Source organism: Haemaphysalis longicornis, unplaced genomic scaffold, assembly GCF_048455015.1.
Source record: "Haemaphysalis longicornis isolate Haplotype H1 unplaced genomic scaffold, Haemaphysalis longicornis Haplotype H1 scaffold_7, whole genome shotgun sequence".
Taxonomy (NCBI): domain Eukaryota; kingdom Metazoa; phylum Arthropoda; class Arachnida; order Ixodida; family Ixodidae; genus Haemaphysalis; species Haemaphysalis longicornis.
Window position 1 is genome coordinate 77,344,947 of NW_027526422.1, and position 16,278 is coordinate 77,361,224.

The window sequence follows — 16,278 nt, forward strand, 5'->3', positions numbered from 1 at the left end:
TGCTCCGGGGGAACCTTCTAAACTATTTGCAGGTCGGGAAATCGTGTCGGGTGCAAGCGACGGCTTCTTTGTCTTCTGCTACCAGTAGTTTTGTGCAGAGCACAACTGATGATGATGGGGCCGTGGATGAGAGTGGACACGAACCCGTAGACGACGGTGGACAGAATTTGAAAGTAATGCAATCGGCGCGGTCAATCCGCCTTGTGGTTGGTTGCCTTAGCAAATGGCCCGTACCACGTTAGGGCACAGAGGGGAAAAGTTCAGCTGAGTTTTTGTTGTTTGCCTCTTCGAAAGGTGCCCGATCTACGAAAATTGGACTGAATTTTAAAAAATCAGATTTTGGGCGTTTTATGCACGGACCTGCGCTATCCCTCAACCCGTGAACAGGATACTAGGAGATGGATGATAATTGAAACAGCGCCCAGAAGGCATTTATGTGAGAGTTTTTATAATCAAGTGATTCCTGATTAGCCTCTACTCGTACGCAAAGTCCGAATTCATACCAACCCTCGAAAAAAAATCGGCTGAAATTCAGAGAATTTTTTACTAATGCATAACATTCCTATTGAAGTTGTCCAGAATGTGATTTATTTACAGCCAAATATGGGTATGAGTAGCAACCGACGTTGGATTATTTTTCTACTTACATTTATTTTGTTTCTTTTCACCAATGATGTAAATTTATACCAATGCAGCGAGAGAGAGAGAGAGAGAGAGAGAGAGAGAGAGAGAGAGAGAGAGAGAGAGAGAGAGAGAGAGAGAAAACATCTTTATTTGTCCTGCAAACGCGACGCGGCCTCACGTCGTGTCAGCCGGCCACTCGGCTTCCGTCACCTACTCATGCCTTACCCCCGGGTGGGGGTGACACTTTCGGGCGTTGAAGCTCGAGGGCGTCCAACACTTTCTGGACGGCCATGTGTTGTATCACGTAGTCTTTGCACGCCGCCGCACTGACAAGGTACGGCGGGAACGTCTCTGCTGCACTGGCTTCGCTCGGGTGTCTTTTGCAGTCCCACAGGATGTGGGCCGCCGTGGCCCTGTCCTTCTTGCACATCACAAACACATCACTGGGGTACACCTGTGGGCATATGTGTTTAGCTATCACTGGAGTCATCAGCGCACATGTTTGCAACTGCCTAAACACCACTGCTTCGCGTCGCGTAGGGTGGGGTGGGGGTAGCGTCCGGCGGTTAGTCCGGTACCACTCCAGGGTGTCCTTGTAGGTTGTGAGCGGCACCACCTCGTCGTCTTCCTCCGCCGCAAGTTGGGGGCTCGGGCTCGCGCCGCGGATGGTGAGCTCGCGCGCCGCCCGGTCCGCCTCCTCGTTGCGGTTCTTGAAGTCTCCTTCACTATTAAATTTTTTAGGTGCAAGGTGTAGTGAGGGTTGGCCTGTTATTTCTATTTGGGGATTTTTTTTTATTATTCGCTAATATGTATAAGACGGATATTTTTGATTTTGTGAGATAATTTTTGCTGAACTTTTAATCTTTCTATTAAGTTTGTTTTTTGGTTTTTCAAATTCTGTTCTCACAATTATCTCCATCTATCCTTTACAACGATTAGAGGTGTTACATCTGCCAAAGCTGCGTTTTTGTTGAAATGCAGGGCGTTACAATATCGTGGCTTGGCGTACTCGGCAGAGAATGCCACGCATTAAAACCGTCAAATATTCGTCAGTGCGAATTCGGTTGTTTTGGCTGGCTTAAATGTTATGTGCCATATTTTATGCACTACTAACGATATACAAAATACTGCAGCAATTATCACTCGCAGTGTTACAATCACGATGGTCATTATTGCCTCAATGAGGTTCCTCGTGTTTGTTTGTCTCCATTCCCTTAATTATTTGCCTTTTACCTACTTTTCTGGGTTCTTTTAATTCCAAAGTTTCCCGCTGACCTTTCTACCATCGTTTCTTACCTACTTTTGCTTTCAAGTCTCCGTCACAATCGTGAACTGCGTTGTTCCCTTCTATATTAGTGATTCGACGTCCTGGTAGAAACCGCCTGCGGCCTTATCATCGTAGCTAGCTGTTGGCGCGTAGGCTTGTACTCTATTTAGTCTGTGTCTCTTAATTTGTCTTTATTGAGGACGTTTTCTACTCAGCATAAGGAAACACTAAATGTAAACACACACTCCAGATTCCCGAAGGAATCGGAGCAGGTGTGAGGATGCGGACTTTCTATCGACGCCGTGAAATTTGCCGGACGTCGTGGGAGCGAGCCGCAGGAGGCGATGTGCATAACGGGTAGGCTTGGCAGGGCAGGGCAGCTTCACCCCAAATTCTCTGCTGTAGCCTGTTTAACAGAGTGGGGCAAAACGGGCACGTGGAGTCAAACGGGGCATTGTACTGAGGCGGCCAGGTTCTCGTCACAGCCGGCGTGAGGGCGACCCCCAGGCGAAGACGCCGGAGCAGGACCTCATCTTGGCGAGACAGCCCGCCAGGGAGATCCGTACCACGCGGGGATATAAGAGCCTGATCACTTATACTGCGGCTCTTTCGTTGATGCTAAAGGATTCCTCCATGTTCCCTGCTATTTCCCTGTGGATTAAGATCCCCGCCCCCGCCACGTGCTCTCTCGGTCAGGAAAATTATCGGACAAAATAACAAAATATGCATCGCATACATTTACCTCAAAACAAGAAGAATAAACAAAAAACAGTCTACAAAATAACGTTAAAAATACTAATACAATAGCGGAAATGGCGAACCGTGTAACGCCCTGTATGTCCGCAAAAAATGCAGATTTGGCGGAAGCAGATCTTTACGGGTACGAATAGAGTAAATGGAGAAAATCGGTCACAAAAAATTTTTGAAAAAGAATAATTAGGAAAAATAAAAAAATGCAAAATTTTAAAAGAACAATCAGAAAAAAAAGAAAAATACGCGTGGTATACATCTCCCCCTGAAACAGAAGAATAAACGAAAGAAGTCCGCGAAATATAATGATAAATGCCATTAAAAATAGCATAAACGGAACAACCCTGCCTTGCGCCTTGCGTACCTGGAACAAATAAAAACTCGCAATTAGTGAGGTAAAGGCATTTAATTGGTATATCGTATAAATTTGCGTCATTCGCGTAAATAAAACTTATTTGCGTCATTTGCATAAATAGAACTACTCATAGTCATATGTTGCTGCCGAGAACTCACACTCAATTACTGCAGATTGTTTTTTTTTTTTGCACCACGAAACATTTTGGCATAAAGTTAACTGCGGCATTACACAAGAGCAGGAGGCGGGCGTGCAGTGTGTGCAAATAAACAATTAAACCAACCTATAAGAGCGGATGGATGCGTTAATAGAACGCCAGACGAAACACCATCCAACAAAATTTACCCATGCGACAGCTGTCAAGCTGACAGTCCAACTTACGTATTGCTGAACCTGAAAAACTAAAAACGTCTCAATTGTAAACCAAAGTTTAAATTAGTGATTGAAGGAAAATGAACAGACTTAGCACTTTATTTACAATAATTGTTATGGTTACTGATCAATCTGATCGTCATCAAACAGGCGATGGTGTTTACGCGTGTACTCCTGAAACACACACACACGCAAACACACACACGAATGCACAAGGCGCACACGCTCACCAGTTCGTTTGGCGATCGCTTTGGCCAAGTCCCACGACTTCCTTAAGAATGTTCTCTTGGATCAGATTTGGGCTTCGTTCACGAGTCTAACAGTTGCTTGGTGTCTGCTAGATCGGTTTTGGGTCCGGGGCGGAGGCTATCACCACGTTTAACTACCTCTCTGCTTCACGCCAGAACAGCCGGGCTTGTGCCAACATCGAAAAGGAATCCCGTGCCGTCATCAAGTCTAATGTCGGCACGATGCTTTAACACTGTCTCCAAGGCAGCAGTGAGAGGCAGTGGTCGTGCTGTCGTATTCTCTTGTATTTTGTGGCAGCCATATGGCTGCTGGCTCCTTGCTAAATATCCAAGAATTTCAACATATCTGCTTCACCTAGCGATGGTCTACGCTGTGAGCATTTACGATGGCGAACGAGGACTGGTGATGTCCATGTAGACGCACAGGAAGGAGAGATGAAGCACACTGTATTACGTGAATGGTGAACCGTTTCTTCAGGCAAGGTAGTCAACCCCAAGGGCAATAGTTGATTTCTCGATGGTGTTAAAACTTTAGGTCAGACACAAACGGCCTTTTTGTTTGTATTTTCTCTGGTGAAATAATAGAAATTTGCACACGTGATAGTCAAAAGGGAAGTGTCGCCGCCAGCGAAGGATTTGTTCGCCATTAGAAGAAGAAGACCCTGGTACACAGCCGCCGCGGCGGCTCAGTGGCTAAGGCGTTGTGCTGCTGCGCACAAGGACGCGTGTTCAATTCCCGCCCGCGCCGGCCGCTTCTCTGATGGGGGCGAAAAGCAAGAACGCCCATGTGCACGTTAAAGATCCCCATGTGTTCAAAATTAATCCGGAGTCCTCCACCACCACGCGCCTCATGCCCTGCGTTGCGTCGGCGCGTGAAACCTACAATCAATCAAGAACCCTTGTACAAGAAAGAGAAGCAAAGTAAAGTACCCAGCATAATGACTTATAATGACTCCTAATGACTTATAACCTCAATAATGAACAGCGCAGGCAATCCTTAATTTTGTGAGGCAGTCTTCTAAGGTATACAAGACATAAAGTTCCACATCAAAACGATCAGTTCCATGAAAGGTCGAACAATGAGTGTCCGCTGAGAGACTTCGCGATAATGCGACGTGTAGCCAATACCGGCTCATCTTTTTTCAGGCAAACGCTTGAAAAATTTCTTCGCGGGCATTCCAGCATTCTTTCCACGAATGCTTATGTGAAAACACTTTCGCCGCCACGTGAATTTGAACGTCATAGCGACACAGCGGCAAAAAAGTCGTACAACGGATCTAAGGTGTCCACCGTATGGCCAAAACAATATACAATCAACCTATATTTAAAGAATCAAAATCAGTATAATGAAAAAATACCTACCATCCGAATGAACTGCAGAAAACATGGCATACATTGGATATTTGAGTCACATTAAGCTCAGTAAATATGCTAGCTTCAGATAAAATAATTTCATCACAATGTTATCATCATCATCACAAGCCTGCCTACGCCCAATGCAGGGCAAATGCCTCTCCCAAGGATCTCCTATTATCCCGGTCCTGTGCTAACTAAGACCAATTTATCCCCGCAAACATCTTGACCTCATCTGTATCTAACGTTCTGTCGCCCCTTGCCATGCTTGCAGATAGGTAGATATTTTGAAACGGTATATTTATTGCACTTTGAGCGCTGAAAATGGAGTAACTTGAGTCCGTCCTGACGTATTTCAGGTAAGTTCTGCAGAACAGACTTTGGCGTGAATCAACCACGGTCGGCGTAAAATTGATTTATTAGCACTTCTTTAGCACGATGCTAAAGAAGTGCAATCCACAATAGACGCAATTGTTAGAATTTTCTTATTTTACTTTCTACGTTCGCAGTAAATGTGATTCAGAGGAAAAGCCTCATTAATTGTGGCGACAAAATTTATAACTAGGGTAAAACTACCACGAATTGTAGCAGCGAATTTGAAACCGCAAGAAATAATTTGAAACCTAAGAAGGCCGTAAATCGTATATAGTCCATTGGTGTGGCTAGACGGCGCGCGTTCATTCAGTCCGACTTCCGCCAAGCCCCGGATGCCGGCTCCTTCCAAGTATAAGCAGTTCCCACGTGCCCTGGCTCACGCCACGACCGCGTTGTGTTGGAGTTCGCTCTCTGGCCGGAAGTCGTGTCTTCGTTTGGTTCATCACGCCAAGAGTTTGCCCTCATCGCCAGTACACGCCAGCATCGCTGCAGCCCCTGTGGGAGCACGCGCTGGTTCCCCTGCGGGCGGGAACGCTTGGCGCTGGGAATCCTCCGTGTCAATCCGCTGGTCCTGTAATGAAGAAGAGTCCTAATGCTTTTACGAAACAATTAGCTTATTCGCTTCTAGAGCATTGAAGGAGCCTTGAAGACAGAACGCAAGCTCATTCAGTTCGAAAGAACTAACCTCGGTATCTCACTCAGCGCACTTCTTTCCCATGACAGCGTTTCGTTAAAAAAAAAAAAGCCATAAACGCGTAAAAAGTTTATTTCGCGCTAGAGTAACGTGTATGGGGACGAGGGACATAATATTCATAGATTGCACAGGACGTCATCACAACCTTTTCTTTTGACCCACTTCCAGCTTTTTTAGTGCTTCGAAAGATAAGAGCGCCAGATAAGTGTGCAGCCTTTCGCCGTGCTTGCGGGTCCCACCCTTACAAAAATGGGTTCTGAATTTCTGTTGACGTTTCATTGAGTTCTCATTGATTCAACGGAAAATCAACAGAAACTCAATGTTCATTGAGTTTACACATTGAGAACACAACGGAATTTTCGTTGTGGTCCGCACAATGATTTTTCTATTGTGGAGTTCTTGTTGACTTTTTGTTGTATTTTCAGTGACTCATGGTGATTATTTGTGAAACTCAATGTTCATTGAGTTTACACATTGAGAACACAACGGAATTTTCGTTGTGGTCCGCACAATGATTTTTCTATTGTGGAGTTCTTGTTGACTTTTTGTTGTATTTTCAGTGACTCATGGTGATTATTTGTGAAACTCAATGTTCATTGAGTTTACACATTGAGAACACAACGGAATTTTTGTTGTGGTCCGCACAATGATTTTTCTATTGTGGAGTTCTTGTTGACTTTTTGTTGTATTTTCAGTGACTCATGGTGATTATTTGTGGGCAAGTCATCAGCAACTGATGCCAAATACTATCTGCATGCTTCTTCGACATGGACAGCCACGTGCACTAAAACTTTAATACCCACTGTCCTGGATGTATGAGCCTAATTAGGCAGCATCTTAGCATATTTTTGTGCAGTGTGAGTGTATTAAATAAGTTGCATTTTTCAAGGAAGTTGCATTTTGTACAGGTAGCCAGCTTTCAGCGCTTTCTTGTACCGGTACGTATATCCCAGCTGAAAATATGGCATATCCATACGACATGCATGATATCATAACGATTTCGAGATGTCTTCAATATCACAAAGATTTCAACGAAAATCACATAACTTTTACAGCATGTTGTCGGCACCTTATGAATTCAACGACATTTCGTTGTCCTCAACATCATGAAGGTCCAATATCGCAAAGATTTCAACGACTTGTCGAATAAGTATAACGACATGTCTTTAATGATAAGGACTTCTACTAGATGTCGATATACTGCAAGATTATAAAGGTCTGATATCGTAAAGAGTCAAACAACATGTCGAAGATCAACAACATGTTCATGATATAAAGATTTCAACGATGAGTCCTAGACGTTCTGCAACATGTCTTCAAGGTATTCTTACAACATGTCACATATCGCACAAATCAGCGCGACATGTCTGATGCTTTGTGTAACATCTCGCAGACAATATATGTTCTGCCTTGTCAGCATTGGAAGCATGCAAAGTACAAGATACAGCACAAGGTAAAGTACAGTACAAACTCTGATAACTTGCACTTTCAGTGTGATCGAACAAAATTCAAATTCTTGTTTATACTGTTGTTTTATCAATGTTTCTAGAGTGCATATTTCAATTTCAGCCATTCAGTTAACCCATAAAATTCACTTGTCCATACTACAAAATATCCGCTGCTTCACCACCAGCTAAAAATTTGTCTCCAGATATCATTAAACAGCAGCGTCTATATCTGGTATAGACGCTAGACGAAAACGTTTGCGTTCTGATTTTTCCCTTCTAGACGGACGATAGCATAACGACAACGATGTCAAGATATGCTTTGACTCATACCACGGCAAGCACAATCGTTTGTTGCTGAAGCCTCGGTTGCTCTTCGTCAACAACAAACTGAATCGGCCGGACAGTTTTTTTCGATTGCGTGTTTCCATTTCTGCGCAGGCCGGCGGGGGCGGCCCATGTTACATCTTTTTCGCTCGTCGCTGCCGCCCACAGTACCTGTTTGCTGCACTTATTACGTCGCCGCCACCACATGCTTCGGTCTCTTTAATATTGCCTTGCATTATCCCCAACTTGTTACAAACTCAGAGGTTTTCCCTGCTGTATGCGCCTGACATGCCAGGAGTGACATCGCTTGTAGTTTTAGCGCGATGTTGCTTGTCTGCAAGATCGGCGCGTGACAAACAAGCGTTACCAACGCCACAATTCCAACGGCATGCCATTTCCTTCGTGGCTGCCGTGGCTTGCGAAGAAAAGATCGCGGGTGACCTGCGATAGCTTTGCTTGAGTCAAATAAGGGAGCTCCGGCTCAATCGCTCGGAGTACTAACAATGTGACCTCGTCTGCAAGATCGGTGCGTGAGAAACAAGCGTTAGAACTGCCAGAATTCCAAAAATGCAGCATTGACTAGACACAAACGACAATTTTTATTGCCGGCTTACGTAGTTATACAGTCATTTTAGACATCCGCTGAAGTCCCGCCTGTATGGCCGAGTGGTTACGTCTTCGATTACTATTTTGAGGGTCCGTGGTTCGAATCCTCGTCGGACGTTTCTTTTTTTTTCCTGATGAAGGTTTTATTACCTCTTCTTTTTTAAAACCATAGTAAGCGCCTGTTCCTTGCTTTCAATCACACCGACGTTTGCACCCTCTTCCTAAACCCAAAGTAGTTCGTTTTCTCGCACCTCCTCTGTAGAGAAACCCGCCGTGAAAACAAAACCAAAACTAACTTTAAAACCTTCTTTACAATTTAAGTATTAATGTCAGTTAGTTTACTTTTATTCGCTTTTGTGTTTAATAACCTCAAATTCAAGTTATAAACACTTTTAATACTTTAAAAGCAGGAAGTTAATTACCAATAACACAATTTTCGTCAAACACAGAAATGCTGCTATTGCAGTCTGGCAACTATCACTCCCTTTTTGTGTGTTTGTTTATGGAGTTCATGGAGGAAAGAAAAGCTTAGGAGAGGCCCTGACGTCACACCCAGCGCAGCCGGAAACGCCATTTCTGTAAGTCGAATGGCGGACCATTGGCCCGCCATGCCATTGGCGGACTCTTTTTGCCTCTCTCTCTCGGTGCGCCTTCTCCGCCTCCTCCGTCCTGTATCGCCTCTCTTGTCGTCTGCATCTGCCAGCGCCGAGCCGGCGGAAATCAGCTGATAGGCAGGTAGAAGGCCGTTTTGCAGCGCGTGACCGTGAACCTAAACGCGCGGTTACACTGTTACACGTCTTTAGTGTGGCCGCAGCAGGTTTGCGAAGCGGCTCGCTCTAACAATGCCGCAATGCTCGGTGCCAGGCTGCAAGTCGCGATCGGTACCCAAGGAATTGGGCGTCACTTTCCACCGGTTAGTGCATCATTCCGCTGACAAGTATTGCTGTACATTGGTGTGCATTCATCCTTTGTTTGCAATCGCCGCCGTTTATAGGTTCCCAAGCGATGGAGAACGCCGCAAACAGTGGGCGAACGCCGTGCGGCTACCGGACTGGAAAGTGCCCAAGTTTGCGTTGCAGTTTCACTGGCAATCCCAGAGATGACTAGTCAATTAAACGGCCGTTCTATATATATAGGTAAGCAGTACTTCATGCAGATTTCACGCTAAAAAAAATGTGGAATGTTTTTACCGTTGTTCGCGTGCCTTCGATAGATTTTTTTGCGAAGGAGGAGGAGCAGGAGGAGGAGGCAAACCGTTTTATTGAGTAAAAAAAAAATGAGAGGGTGGGTGGCGTCAATAAACTTTTTTTCGCCAAGTTTTAACTTGTCTCAGTGTCAATAAATTCAAGGTGATATCAGTTGAAAACGTTCATACACTAACCTCGCAGTATGAAGCGTTGAAAAGCGAAATCCAGAGCGAGACCACAAAAAGATCCAGATTCAGCACTCTTCCAGTCAACAGACGGACACCTACTAAGGTAATAGGACGATGGAATTATATCAACTGGGAATCTACCTTGTAACAGTTGCAAAAGCACTGCCGCGCATTGCCGGCCTAGCAAACTATATATTGCGGCGGCGATAACCAAAAAATTGAGTTGCGAATCGTTCGGTTGCAAGTCGCCTACGTACTGCACACCGTGTATCACTCCCCGAAAATCTACCAGACGGGTGTCCGCGCGTACGACGGGACGGCGCGTTCACGATATCTGTATCTGCACTTCAATAGGCGCGTCGTGATCGCGACCGGCCGGAGCAATAGCTTGACGCGGTACAAGGTGCACTTGCAAGTAGAAATTAAATGACATATTCACATCGGCGCAGCTGTCGCAACTCGCAGCATCCTTTTCGAGTTCCGCAAGACCACAGCGCAGCAAAGCGAAGCAGCAATCTTCGCAATCGGACGACAAGGCAGGCGCTGCCTTTCCTCCATGACTGGCGAACGGCGGGCGGGCTGTTGCTAGGACGCCGTTGCTAACGCTACTTCCAATGGCCGCCGAAAACACGTGACTTCCTCCACACTTTTGCCAATGCGCGGGGATAGCTGGGGGCCTCTCCTAAGCTTTTTTTTCCTCCATGATGGAGTTGGTTTTGTGCGGAGTGGTAGCTGGGGCGATTTGTTCAGTTTTATCTATTTCAAGCTTAAATCATAGTTATAAAAGCTTTATAGGGTGATGATTGCCCTTCCAACCTACGCGTGTGTTGAACACGCGGGAACGGGAAGAACGATCATCGCCTCAACGATCATCGCGCGTCAAAGGTGGATGACATTGCGTCCGAACAAAGTGTCGGTGTCCTTGAAGGGGAAGACGAGCGTGAAGAAGGATTTTAGGCGGGAAACGTCGTTTCTGCTGGGGTGAGTACGCATTTTTTTGTTTTTCTGTTCTTGTTCGGAACGAGTTCTGGTGCTTATGGGTCAGTTATTCGGTAGACCCCCATCTCATTTGCTCTCAGAGCCTATGCGACATAGCATACTTGTTTGGCGCCTTGGATTTACCAGTCTACCGTTTCCGCAGCCGTCAGCATCAATTTACGCTGAAGCTAGACCTTTGTTGCGATGCTCGCGCTGTAGAACGCGCCAGCTAATTATTTGACATCACGCAAGGCTTTGAAACACCGGGGCGTTTGTTTGTTATGTGTCTCTCAAACAGTGCCTTTGCGGCGACTGCTAATTCCGTGCAGTGCGCTTCGCAGCTATTACGCTCGCGAGACCGGCTGCCGCCGTCGCGACCCGTCTCGTGGTCTTCGGGCCGCGATATGCGTCGTGGTATGCGTGCCGTACTCGTGAAGCTCACATTCACATACGTGGAAATTGAAGGTGAAATGCGCGCGCGTGGTCTCGCAGGGGCGCCTGCCCACTCAACTCTATTTATATTGGAGAATCGAACTTGCAAAGGCAAGCTAGGCATTGAAATGGAGGAGCCTCAACTAGTACACACCAGTTCCGATTGAAAGCTAGGGATGCATATGGGCTGCTTGCAAGCGTTCCATGCAAATTAGCATAGCAGTGAGCTTTGCATATATCAGGCATACCCCACTCACAGAACCTGCGTGCCTAATAAATACATTACTGTGACCTAAATTTCAGTTTGGGTGTTGCGGGAATGTTCTTATTAGGGCCTTGGAGGTTACTCATTAACGATTAATAATCTGCTTAATGTAAGCATTCGTGGTTTGTGTGTGCTTTTCTTGTATTTCATCAAGTGCCACCACACTCACAGATTATGCACTTTCAGGTGCTGCTGCTGGCTGTCCGGGTTGGCTGGCTGGCTTTCAGTCCAGTTTCAAAGGCTTTGCCAGGGCCCTCCGTGGCCAACTGACACTGCACCTGCTGTGCCCAAGTACTGCCTGGCCTTTCCTTGGTGCTGGGTACGCTTTGCCGCCAGGAATAGTCAATCCTTCATCCATCATCTGGCCGCTTGGACCACCCGTTCAGAAGCCAGCGCATTTGTTCAACGCATCGGTCCAGGCACCGCTGCCACATCAGTGCACCCAATGATTATGTACTTTCAGGTTAGTTATTTCATGTTGGAACCTGTCATAATGTATACCTGTTAGCAGTGCTCTAGCCCCTGGTTATTTGAAACAGTTTCATGAAGCAGTGTTGTGCATTTTGAGTGTGTCATTGCTTAGCAGGGATATTGAAGCGAATCTGGGGCCAATGGCTAAAGTGCAAGAATAGAAATTGAACTGACTTTGAAGCAAGTATCCGTATGTAATCAAGCCAAGCAAACATTTAGGATTTTCGATATGGTTTTGAATTTGCAATACAAACTGGTGTGGAGCTACTTTCCATTTTAAGTAAGCTTACAATATTATCTACTTCAGATCATACTGTTATTAATCACACTATACCGAAAAGTACATACCGCAGTCTGTAGATTTTGTCGGCACTTTTTTCGCAGTCTCTCATGACAGGCACTATTCTCAGTGATTGGAGGATAGCCGAGGTAGCACCAGTCTTTAAATCAGGGACGGTACTTCACCATTAAATTTTCCTAACAAGCACCATACGCTAGGTCAGGGAACATTTCATCCACTCTCAAGTTGCTAATTATTTATAATATCACATTCGAATATCAGCACGGTTTTCACAAGGGTTACTTGAGAATTTTTCGCGTACCCAAGCTGCAGCATAAGTGTCTGATTGATTTTCGATGGCTTCCCGTCGATGAAACGGACCAAACATACCTCCAAAGAACAGAAACGTGCGATAAGGATTGAGCATGAGGGTGATTAAACAGCGCTTCCAAAAGCAGCGTACCACCGGGCTCATTCTGGCAAATTTGCCAGGCTCTAAGTCTGCGATTTAGCGCGACGACCCATTTACGGTGACACTCAAGCGACGCAGGAAATTTGTGCAGCCAATAGACTCCGCACATGCAGACACTTGTTTTGTCATGGTGCACTTCGCACGGTTCTTGCATGAGCACTTTGCGCTTACGCTGATTGTTGGTGCAGCCAGTAACGACGTAATCACGCCTGCCCGGACAAGTAGCTTCTGAACATCGCCAAGTAAAAGGCAATGACGGCAATTTTCCCAGATTTCCGAAAATAAACATCAATTGAGGATAAAAAGGTCAGGCGTCCTTATCTGAGCCGCTGTCCGCACCTGTCCAATTGTCACGCTGTGCTAGCTCGCTGTGCTAGCATTTGTCGTGCAGCCTGCTTCGTGTCTGTGGTTGTAGGAGGCGTGAACAGCGCAGTGCGGAATTTCGAACCAAAAACAATGCTGGGTACTCCTTACGACAAGGCATTCGCAAACCCACAATCCTGCAGAAAGAACACCAGCCACACAAAAAGTTCCTGCTAGCACCACGCCGCAAACCACATTTTGCGTATGACCCTTGTGCACTGCTAGCCAATGAAAAAATGAAGGAGCAAATTGGCCTAGTTGTAACTAGGGTTCACTCTTCAATTTAAATAATTTAAAAAATCAATAACAGTCTGCTCATTTTATTTTGCTGAATCGGGTGCTAAAAAAAGGTCAGTTTTTTATGGATAGTTGCATCAGTCAGGGCAAGGCATCGTACTGCCTACTTTGTGTGCATTACAGCCATCTGACTATTTTACCACATAACCTTTCATCCAGATTGAACTAACAGCACCCAACTGGTTTTTTTTTGGCCTTTCTACCACAAAGCAATACACCCACGGTGTACTGCAGTGGGCACTTGGCAAACACTTTAATGAATTCTTGAAACGCTTGTTTAAACAAGCCGAAAGCATGTTGAGGTATGCATGTTCACCCATAAAAACTAAAAATATACATTTAAATTAAATCTATTCGAAAAGAATTTTTAGTGGATCAATGCCAAAATCTGTAAATGAATTACCGTAATATTCTGAGAAATTGTTCATGGGTACTCAAACTCTTCATTGTCTCGATCCTGGAGTTCATGTTGGTTCAACTGTTTCGGTTTTATTTTCTGCTCGCAGGTTGACATTGGGGGCGGTGTGCTAATTGAGAAGGGGTACCTGGATCAGCTGGTGCATGCGTGTGCGAGTGGCCCTGGCAAATTTGCCAGGGCTCTTTTGCGCCATGTCTTCACTCCGGAGGAGCTCAAGGGGAAAACTCTCTTTGGAGGGAAAGGCAAAGCCCAGGGCGACGCTCCTACAAAGCCAGGGTTGGACCAGGTGCGGGTGAAGGCTGTGGTCGGTGAGTGCACATGATTTGCATTTAGAGTGCCAAGAACAAAGCTGTCATCTTTGTCAACTTGTAGCTAATCACCCGTTTTTCTTCATGTGCACAGTGAGATCAGTGCATCCCTTTTATGCTTTTTGGGAAAGTGTCTATTTTTGCTCACTTTTATTACTAATTCTGAGAACTTGCTGAACACGTTTTCATTTTTTATAGTAAATCATAAATTCATTCTATCTCTTGCAGGCTACACGGGCCAGAAGTTTCCAGGTGTGAGCGCCGGTTACATAAAAAATAACCTATCATCGCTTTTGAATCGGGAAATAAAGTAAAAAGTGCACGCTGAACACCTTGTTTTTCTTTTTGCATGTCTGCATGAGGCAGAATTTTTAGTCACATGACATGCACTACTGCCACACCATAAACTCGTGTATTGGTGGTGCGATAAAATGTAGATTCTTGTTCAACCTACAATGATCGCAAAAACCTTTGAAAGAAATCGCAGCAGAAACACATAGAGCATTCGTGTAAAACTCAACAACATATCAACAGAAACGCATGGGGCACTCGTAATAATCTCAACAAAATATCAACAGAAACGCATGCGGCACTCGTAAAAATCTCAACAAAATATCAACAGAAACACATTGGGCACTCATAAAAACCTCGACAAAATATCAATACGAAATTCAGTGGAGACTCAACGGAAAGGCAACAGAAACTCAATGGGAATTCGATGTAAGAAATTCAACGGAAAATCAATGAAACCACGGTGGCCACTTTTCCTGAAAAACTCAACAAATCCTCAACACAATCTCAACAGAAATTCTTTGGATACTCAACAATGTTTGTTGAGTGAATTCAACAAAATTTCTTATGAAACTCAACAATCATTTTTGTAAGGGCAAAGATGGCCCCCACGGTGACGTCAGTGCAAGCAATCTATAGGCCAGCGCTGGAAACAAATATCGCTCTGTTAACTGCACGTCGCCGTTCAAGTGATATGATGGAGGGATATGAATGTTTCTTGGTGGTTGCTTAAGTCGGCGGCCGCCAATCGCACAAACAAGATTCCGTGACGTCATACATATTTACCAGAATATTTTGGAGGTGCTACCCCAAAGACTGGTATATTAGTTTTATGGGGATGCAAATCCATTATTTAGACCAACTTCGGTTTTTCTCCCTGTCCGGTTAAGGACGATGGTTGCGATGGGAGATTAATCGTGGATTAGATCTGCCATACGATGGAGGTCATTGGGCGAAGCCCAGGTCGCCAAAGGAGTGCCGATGCTATGACGGCGCCCCTGCTGAAGGATATTGGTGATTTAAGCCTTCCTCCGCTCCAGTTCACAACTAGATACGCTTGCCTCATGGTCAGCTTTTCCCTTCAATTTGTGCATTGTTTTACTTGAAGAAACCGCGGGTAAAAAAAGGGAGGACAGCTGCCACATAAATGCGCCCGTAGGATTATCGAGGGAAGTTAGGTAAAGAAGCCCTTTAAGGTGGCTCAGGACTACGGACGGCCCCTGAGACACGGGTTAAGCAGTTTCCGCAATTACAGGTTCTGCCTTCACTTGGCGGGCACAGGTGATGCCTATAGAAGCCAATGCATATCACAAGCGCAGGCGGTACCTAATTTCCGCCTCCCGTGTTGATCTCACTTCGTATATTTCAGCTTAAGTTTCGACTACTTTATAATGATAGATTTTCTTGTTTATTCACGAGGAAAGGGTATATTTCAAATTCGTAAACAGCTTCCGTCATAAGTAATTAGAACAAGGATGTGGGCATATCACAAAATATTTGTCGTACTGTCTTTTAAAACAGCGATTGCCTGGCAACAGGCAGCCTTTTGTATTAGGGAGGACTTCTATAAACGCACACCAGTGCAGCCAGGCAGTATCCGGAAAAAGAAATGTTTTGTAAATTTGCGAGACCGTGTTCCTGTGTCTACACAGTAAACTTTTAGACCCTTTTTTTATCGCCTAAAAAGGTGTAATACAGCTGGAATAAGGGTGTTGGGAAGTCATTACGCCCGTTTTCGTAGGTTCCAAGGCCCTTATTTGTAGCTTTACACCCTTTATGCGGGACGAAAAGGCGGTTCACCGAATGCAACGGCCTCAGTTTTTGGTAGGGTGTTGAAAGGGTGTGAAATGGGTGTTAAGTTGCAAGAAACAGCGCAGCTAGGAGTCGACCTAGCTTCTTCCGGTTTTGTTCA

The 16,278-nt window shown here is 45.2% G+C and overlaps 2 protein-coding genes across 3 annotated transcripts in view; one reads left to right on the plus strand and one right to left on the minus strand.

The window, feature by feature from the left end:
- Positions 1-5,373: 5,373 nt before the first annotated feature.
- Positions 5,374-16,278, minus strand: part of LOC144144510 (uncharacterized) — a 32,242-nt gene continuing 21,337 nt past the window's right edge. The window contains exon 8 of the mRNA XM_077675988.1: positions 5,374-5,915. Coding sequence (XP_077532114.1) covers positions 5,651-5,915 — 265 coding nt within the window. The 3' untranslated portion in view covers positions 5,374-5,650. The remainder of the gene's footprint in view (positions 5,916-16,278) is intronic.
- On the plus strand, positions 10,502-14,404 carry LOC144146006 (uncharacterized). Of its 2 annotated transcripts, XM_077677906.1 has the most exons (4): positions 10,502-10,772; positions 11,653-11,929; positions 13,856-14,075; positions 14,304-14,404. In XM_077677906.1, exons 1-4 carry the CDS (start codon positions 10,591-10,593, stop codon positions 14,387-14,389), a joined length of 765 nt encoding a protein of 254 aa, XP_077534032.1. In that variant the 5' UTR covers positions 10,502-10,590; the 3' UTR covers positions 14,390-14,404. The 2 variants fall into 2 exon arrangements, with proteins under 2 accessions (XP_077534032.1, XP_077534033.1); XM_077677907.1 differs by lacking the exon at positions 10,502-10,772 and having other exon boundaries at positions 11,414-11,929.